The sequence below is a fragment of the Mobula hypostoma genome, unplaced genomic scaffold (genome assembly GCF_963921235.1).
Source record: "Mobula hypostoma unplaced genomic scaffold, sMobHyp1.1 scaffold_125, whole genome shotgun sequence".
NCBI lineage: Eukaryota > Metazoa > Chordata > Chondrichthyes > Myliobatiformes > Myliobatidae > Mobula > Mobula hypostoma.
In genome coordinates, this window is record NW_026948252.1 from 57,711 (window position 1) to 66,464 (window position 8,754).

The following is an 8,754-nucleotide window of genomic DNA, read 5'->3' on the forward strand; positions in this document are numbered from 1 at the left end:
ATAATGAAGCACATTAACAATAAAAAGGAGAACAAAATATTTCTGCTCACTGAAATCTAAACATTGAAGACAAATATAATGATCTCAGTGAACAAATCTGTAATTGCCCCTGACACGTCACAAAACCTGATATGGGATAGGAAGGAGTCATCGTTCAGTCATGGTAAGACATAAGACACAGGAACAGAATTAGGTGATTCCATCCATCGAGTCTGCCCCACCACTCAACCATGGCTGAGATTTATTCCAACACCATATTCTCGCCTTCCTCCTGTAACCCTGAAGCTACTTAGCCATCATGAATATATTAATCTCTGCCATAAATATACGCAGATGACAGCCACAACCACACTCTATGGCAACAGCTTCCACAGATCAGCCACATTTTGGCTGAAGAATTTTTTCTTATCTCAGTTTTAAAGGGAAGCATCATTATTCTGAGACTGTGCTGTCAGATAACAGACTCTCTGTCTAATGGAAGCATCCTCTCCGTGTCCACTGTATCCAGGCTTTTCAGCATTCAGTAGGTTTACTTAAACATACATCCCTCCACCACCCCCACCATCCCTCTGAACACCATTGAGCACAGGTCCAGAACCATCAAATGCTTATCATACATAAAGCCAATCATTCCTGAGATTATTCATGTGAACCTTGTTAGCAACAAATACACTGAACACATTCCCAAGTATAACAGGCAATCAGGAAATGTAAACCATTCCAGGGTGAATGTAATAAAAAAGAAACTGGAATCACCAGAATCGCTCAACAGGTAAGGAACTGCTGTGGGGAGAGCAAAACAAAAAAAAGAATAATGATTCAGGTTCACAATCTTTTGTCAGAATGGATTCAGAATTTTCCATTTTTAGTGCAGATCTCCAGCAACTTGAGTTTCTGTTTGAATTCCACTGCCTGACAGACAGGTGACAGTGAGGAGGAATTTACAAACACAGTTCGAACACTGAACCCCCAGGTCTATTTCTACTGGTGCAAACACAGACCGCCCATTTAATCACAGGCTCTCCTTCTGAGGGATGGAATACAAACTCATTCTCTCCTCAGATTAACTGCCATTGCTTCCAAAGGAACTCCAGAAACAAACATTTGATTCCATACCAGAAATACTCCCTCAACACCTCATAAACCCGGGCAGCTTGATCCCCGGGTCCTTTTTACTTGGATCTAAAACTGTGATATACCAGGACCCAACCTCACAGTGTCACACAGCTGAACCTGCCACTTACCCACCCTCACACATCGTCCCCACACATCAGGCTGGATAGTGCAGTCATGGATTCCTCCACAACCAATGTCCAGCTGCTCGAAATTTCTGCTTCGTGCAGGAGGAGGAACATCCAGCACCACCTATAGAAGCACTAACCAAAGTCAAAGCCAAAACACTAACAGTTCCATATCCCCGGAATGCCAATCACAGGATTGTAGCCCAAGCACCAACTCTCCCAGTACTCTTTGCTGTCAGGAAAATGCTGCAGTGTGTCAACCAGTCATAGTTCAAAGACTAGAACTCCCACACCAATGCACAACAGAACTGGTACCTGATGATCCTGTAGCACTCCAATAATGAAAACTGATTCCAGAAATAACTCAGCGAGGCCAAAGCTGTAAAAGAACACTTCATAATGAAGACAAGCGTTAGAAGAAAGATTGAAGAGGTGTGATGCAGGGTGGACCAAGGTTGACCCAGATGGTTGATATACATCATTGAAGCTGGGGTGGGGGGGGGGGGGCAGGAAGGAGAGAGTGGACAGAGGTTGAACAAGAAGGGCAGGTAATGAGCAGATGGAACCAGGTGGAGAGAGATCAAGGATGAACACTGATGGCTCTCCAGCAATACACAGATACTGAAATAATAGTACACTACCGTATAAAAGACCTTAAAATGACAAAGTTAGAACAAACAATAAGAACTTCGGCATTTACACCTTGACCCTCACCAAATTTTTATCAACACACCATAGAAAGTTTCCCATCTGAACACTTCATGGTAACGACTCTGCCCATGACTGTGTGGAACTGCAGAGACCTTTGGATACAGATCAGCACATCACAGAAACCATTCTCCCCCCTAGACTTCCCAGTCCCTCGGCAAGCAGGCAGTGAAATCAAACATCCCCACAACCTGGGACGTTCTCCTTTCTCAGCCAGCCCAATCGGGGAGAAGACACAACAGCCATAACGCTCAAGGACAATCGCGAGGAGCCTCAAGAAGCGAGGCGAGTTGGGGGAAGTTAACGGGACTCAGTGGCCAACGTCTGATTTCCCAACACAACATGGAGGAAGCATCACCACCCAATCGGGGATTTCGGCCTCACACCACGTGACCGTGTGTCGCAAAGCGGAGGGCCATGCAAAACTGCGGGAAGCAGCCTCACGTGACCTGCTGATGGGACTCCCATTTCAATTCTGCGGAAATAGACAGCCTGGGCTCCTGGTATGAATCGTTCAATGCAGCTTAAGTGAAGTCTACACATTTTTGACGAGCCCAGACAACTGGGTACTAAATGAGTAATTGGCCCTCAGTTCCGGACTCGCGGCCAACATCGGATCTCCCCGCTCGGGATCGGTCTCAATACTCACCGGTAGGAAAGTGATGTCTTCGGCCCGCAGACAGCGATCCCGACCCTCGGGTCCCCAACCGAGGAAGCGAGGACACTTTCCCGAATTTACAGACGATCCGCTTCAGCACTGAACGGAAAGGAAAACACCTCCCATCCGGAGACTGTGAGCATGCGCGAAGTGATTATTACATCATCCGGAGGGCGGAGCCTCGGAAACAGACGCGCAGATGCTGCCCATCTGCGGTTAAATGGGAGGGGCGAACTTGTGTGTGTGTGTGTGTGTGTGTGTGTGTGTGTGTGTGTGTGTGTCTCTCTCTATCTCTCTCTCTCTCTCTCTCTTCCCCATCCCCCAACCCAGCCAGACCATTCCAGTACTCACCACTCTGTGGAAATAAACAAACTTGCCGCTCCGATCTCCTGTCACCTTGAATGTACTAGACATTTCAACCCCCTGAAATATTATATCATCTGTCCATTCTATTCCTCTCGTAATCTTATAAACGTTCATCCAGTCTCACACCAGCCTGCGGCGCTCTGGAAAAAAACAACACAAGTTTGTCCAACCTCTTGTTATACCTCATGCCCTGTAATCTAGACAATATCCTGGTAAACCTCTTCTGCGCCCTCTCCAAAGCCCCGACATCCTTCCGAGAGTAGGGATGACCAGAACTGTGTGAAACACTCCAGATGTGGTCTAACTAGTTTTATAAAGCTGTGTAACAAACTGTAACGTTTTAGAAACGAACCAGCAGCAACACAGTTCACACTGGAGTCTAGTTTTGATGTTAAAACCGTCATCTTTATTAATACCTACTTATTATATAGTAACTTAACGGTATAAATGAAAGTTAACAGTGTTATGTGTATATATGTGTAAATATAACTCCCAAACTATCGAGCCTGAGAGACCAAAGCTTAGACTCTTGAGAAGGTAAAGTAGGAAAGTTCAGTAATCCACGGAATAAATGATGGGGGAGAGATATTTGTAATCCAGGGTGAAACGTAGAGAAAAGGCCGTTACATCAAAATAACCGTCGTCGAAGTTCTTATCCGTTGAATCCGTCCACATACGAGTTATCAGCGAAAGTGACCTGTCACAGGAATACCGTTTTACAGGTGTTACCACACAACATACCCACGCAAGTGTTAACACAAGCGGACCCCAAGATATTCCAAAATCCACTCCAATGGATATTATGAAGTGACAGCCACACACATTCGTTGTGGTTCCGTGTACCCATGATCAACTCACTCTTGTGGGCATAGGAGATTTCCAAGCCTCAGCTGCGACAAACTGAAGCTATCAGCTTTTCCAGTCTCTCTCTCTCTCTCTAGACTGGCCGACTGCCTGTCTGCAGATCGCTCTCTCTCTCTCTTATGGTTAAATCCACAGTCACCACCGTCAGCCTGTGACTGACGTCATAGTCCCGCCTCCTCACTCCGGCGCTCTTAAAGACACAGTCACAGTCCGACCGCAGGCTCGCAACAGCCGCAACACAACTTCCCGACTTTTCAACTCAGTGCTTCAACTAATAAAGACAACCACGCCATTTGCCTTCTTAACCACCCGATCAATCTGTGCAGTCTCTTTCAGGGAGCGATGAACTTGGAGTCTAAGATCCCTCTGATCATCAACACTGTTCAGGGTTTTGCATTTAACAGTGTACTCTCTCATACATTCGACCTACCGAGCTGCCAAGATGATCATCACTAATCAAATCTTACTGAGATTTCTCAGGTCCTGTTGAATTTATTGCCAAGTGCACAAGTACGGGAAAGTACAGGTACAGAGAAACACTGACTTGTGGCAGCATCACAGGCAAGTACATTCAGATAACACACGGAACACAAATTGTACGGTTGTCTGCCAGGAACAATCTATAAATACGTTTTATTTCATTAACAATATATAAAATACATTGTGTCCTGATCAATATTAAAATGTGCATTTTGTGTCAATAACAGACTTGGAAATGTTGAATTTGTTCCCTGTCTCCATTCCTCCTGTAATCCACAACCAGCTCCTTTGTTTTTGTCACATTGAGGGAGAGGTTGTTTTCTTAACGCCACTGTGTCGGGGTGATGACTTCTTCTCTGTAGGCTGCCTCGTTATTATTTGAGATTAGGCCAGTCAGTGTAGTGTCATCAACAAATTTAATCATCAGATTGGAGCTGTGGGTGGTGTTACGAGAATACACATAAAATTAAGATGTTTGCTGGCCTGGGTTAGCATCAGTGGCATCAGCAGTTGGTCTGCCACCTGCTCTCAGGGGAAGGAGAGATAAGGAACAATGGAGCAGCGTCTGGAGATGTGTAATGAAGGGACGTGGGAGAGAGAGAGCTGTCTGGAGCGGCTCCCCCTTTGAACCCTGAACTGTTTGAAGTGATGGACAGGCGATACCCCAGCAGGGGGATAAAAGGGGACAGGTTCGCTAAGACAAACACACACGCCACCCGAGGTAACGAGACCCTGGAAGCGGTGCGCCTCTCACGGGTGGGTGAGAAATACCAGCCAACGACCAGGGTGGAAAGATACGATCAGCGGGAACCCGGTGTGTGTCCGCCCTTGCCTGGGTGCCGGGTTCACAGCAGAGGATCGACCGCATCTGGAGGAGGGGTCACAGTCGGTGACCTCAGGTGACATCACCAAGGACCCGCCCAAAATCGCCGGTCTGTGAGTGAAGCCGTGCTGAATGATCAGATGTTCCTGTTCTATCTCTCTCTTCCCCCACCCCCCCCACGTTGTCCATCGCCATGGCAGCGATTACTGCGAACTGAACTACTAACTGGACTGAACTTTGAGTCACTTTTAAATTTGGTCATTTACCCCTAGACAACGATAGAGCTTGATTGATGCTGTTATCTTAATTCTGTGCACATGTGTGTTTATCATCGCTAAACTGTTGCATTTATTATCCTTTCGATTACTGTGTTGCTTGTTTCTTTAATAAAACTTTCTTAGTTCTTGTACTCCAGACTCCAACATAGAAACATAGAAACATAGAAAATAGGTGCAGGAGTAGGCCATTCGGCCCTTCGAGCCTGCACCGCCATTTATTATGATCATGGCTGATCATCCAACTCAGAACCCAGCCTTCCCTCCATACCCCCTGACCCCTGTAGCCACAAGGGCCATATCTAACTTCCTTTTAAACATAGCTAATGAACTGGCCTCAACAGTTTGCTGTGGCAGAGAATTCCACAGATTCACCACTCTCTGTGTGAAGAAGTTTTTCCTAACCTCGGTCCTAAAAGGCTTCCCCTCTATCCTCAAACTGTGACCCCTCGTTCTAGACCTCCCCAACATCGGGAACAATCTTCCTGCATCTAGCCTGTCCAATCCCTTTAGGATCTTATACGTTTCAATCAGATCCCCCCTCAATCTTCTAAATTCCAACGAGTACAAGCCCAGTTCATCCAGTCTTTCTTAAGATGTCTTATTTTTGCCAATCCTCCTCACTGCTAACACTGCCACCCAGCTTCGTGTCATCCGCAAACTTGGAGATGCTGCATTTAATTCCCTCATCCAAGTCATTAATATATATTGTAAACAACTGGGGTCCCAGCACTGAGCCTTGCGGTACCCCACTAGTCACCGCCTGCCATTCTGAAAAGGTCCCGTTTATTCCCACTCTTTGCTTCCTGTCTGCTAACCAATTCTCCACCCACACCAATACCTTACCCCCAATACCGTGTGCTTTAAGTTTGCACACTAATCTCCTATGTGGGACCTTGTCAAAAGCCTTTTGAAAATCCAAATATACCACATCCACTGGTTCTCCCCTATCCACTCTACTAGTTACATCCTCAAAAAATTCTATGAGATTCGTCAGACATGATTTTCCTTTCACAAATCCAACTGAGTGATCCATTTCTGCTGGTTTGGCAACCCAGTTACGGGGTACGTAACAGTGGGGACACAAGTCATGGGAATACAGGGAGTAAAGGAGGGGCCAAGGAGACAACCCTGTGGGGTATGTGTGCTGAGGGTCAGAGAGACAGAGATGAGGGAGCCCACTCTTACCACCTGCCGGTGATCTGACAGGATGTCCAGGATCCAGCTACACAAGGCAGGGTGAAGGCCGAGGTCTCTGTGCTTCTTGTCGATACTTCATGCCTTCGTATGGCTACTGCTCTGCCCATGACTGCAAGGAACTGCAGAGAACTTTGGAGAGCAGAGAACATCAGAGAAACAAGCCTCCCCTCCATGGACTCTTCCTACACTTCCCCTGCATCGGAAAAGCAGGCCGTGTACTCAAAGATCCTCACAACCGGCACATTCTTGCTGCAAATCTGCTCCCCCATCGGGGAAGAGATACAAAAGGCTTAAAGCGCGTAACACCGGGCTTAAGGACGGCTTCCTGTCTGCGGTTATAAGCCAAATAAATGATAAAATGGACTCGACCTCACAATGTAACCTGACGTGACCCTGCACCATATGTCTATCTGCACTGCACTTTCTCTGCAACCATAATGCTTTGTTACAGTTATTGTTTTGTCGAATATCAGCTCAATGTACTGTCGTAATGTATTGATCTGTGTGGATGGTACGTCAGGCAAGATTTTCACTGTAGCTCGGTACGTGATGATAATAAACAAATTCCCCATTTTAATTGTGTGGAAATATTAGACAGACTAAGCTTCTGTTTTGGAACCTCAGTAGGAAACTTAACTGAAGTATTGTCATTTCTGAGGAATGCAGGTAAGTAGAAAAGGCTTCAATCTCGCTTTACGATCTGCGGTAACTGGGATCAGTTGACCGGTGGTGGTTCTCCCATATCAATATCAGAATCAGGTTTAATAGCACCGGCATATCTCATGAAATCTGTTGTCTCTGTGGCAGCAGTAGGACCTAGTTCTTAAAAATAGATTTTAACAACTATGAATTACAATAATGTATGTATTAAATAGGTAAATTACGTAAGTGGTGCAAAACTAAAAATAAAAAAAATGTAGTAAACTCTTTTAATTGTGTGGAAATTCTGGAGCAATTCTTAACTAAACTGTACACATTCATGAGAAGCTCAGAAAAATAGAAAAGGCTAAATTCTCAAATGAATGGCTCTGTGTTAAATGTTTGACCAACATGGTGACTGAAGGCAGCTGCAGGTTCATGAGAGACTGTTACTGTCAGATTCTGCAGTTCTTGCAGCTGCTCATCGCACCCAGGACTGAACCCTGGTCACTGAGCATTGGAGGAGTCTGTTCTGCTGATGTTAGCCTTAAACTGGACTGGTGTTTAATATTGTGGATCTGTGAAAGATCAATCAGTTCTGTATCAAATCACGTGTCTCAGGTACTTACTGTCTCTACCACACTCACAATATACACTAGAGAGGCCAGTCGGCCCATCTGGTCCCTGCCCATGTTTCTGTTCCATATCAGTATATCAAAATCTATCCCTGCTGTTCGACTCTCACTCTCCCTGTGATGACAGGTTGCAACCAGTCACCACTCAGTAGGATAGGAAATTTCCCTTGAATTTCAGAGAATCATAAAAATCTACAGCACATTACAGACCTTTTGGCTCAAAATGATGTGACGACCATGTAACTTACTCTAGAAACTGCCTAGAATTACCCTACCACATAGCCCTCTATTTTCCTAATCTCCATGTACCTATCTAAGAGTCTCTTAAAAGACCCCATTGTATCCGTCTCTACCACCGTCGCTGGCAGTGCATCCCACACACACACACCACACTTTGTTTAAAAAACGTACCTCTGACATCTCCTCTATACCTACTTCCAAGCAGCTTAAGCCTATGCCCCCTCGTTTTAGCCATTTCAGCCCTGGGAAAAGCCTCTGGCTGTCCACACGACCAATGCCTCTCATCATCCTATACACCTGCATGAACTTCCTGCATGCTTCTCTCCAGGCTGAATAACATGATGAGCTCACTGTGGTTTCAACGTTCTTCGGGGCTCTGGTCTAAGGCGGTTCAGCTCCTTCTTTCCTGATCTTTTCAAAGTTTTGCGTCGTTTTCACTCATTTCAAAGGATTGTGCCTCAGACAGCTGGGTTGCTCAAATGCGCCTCTAAAGTCTGACAGTAGACTAGCGAGTGAATCTTTGATGGTGTAGACTCAGAAACCAAAGAGTTACCAGCTTGAATCAGGGCTTTGGGGCTCCTGAAAGAGATGGGAATTAAGAGTTTACAAGGACGAGGAGGAAGAG

General features: G+C 45.7%; 1 protein-coding gene across 1 annotated transcript in view; it reads right to left on the reverse strand.

Annotated features, from left to right (window-relative positions):
- Positions 1-8,754, reverse strand: part of LOC134342194 (zinc finger protein 850-like) — a 60,451-nt gene that overhangs the window by 13,024 nt on the left and 38,673 nt on the right. The window contains exons 5-7 of the mRNA XM_063040165.1: positions 3,601-3,670; positions 2,599-2,740; positions 1,557-1,620 (exon numbers count right to left, since the gene is read on the reverse strand). Coding sequence (XP_062896235.1) covers positions 1,557-1,620; positions 2,599-2,740; positions 3,601-3,670 — 276 coding nt within the window. The remainder of the gene's footprint in view (positions 1-1,556; positions 1,621-2,598; positions 2,741-3,600; positions 3,671-8,754) is intronic.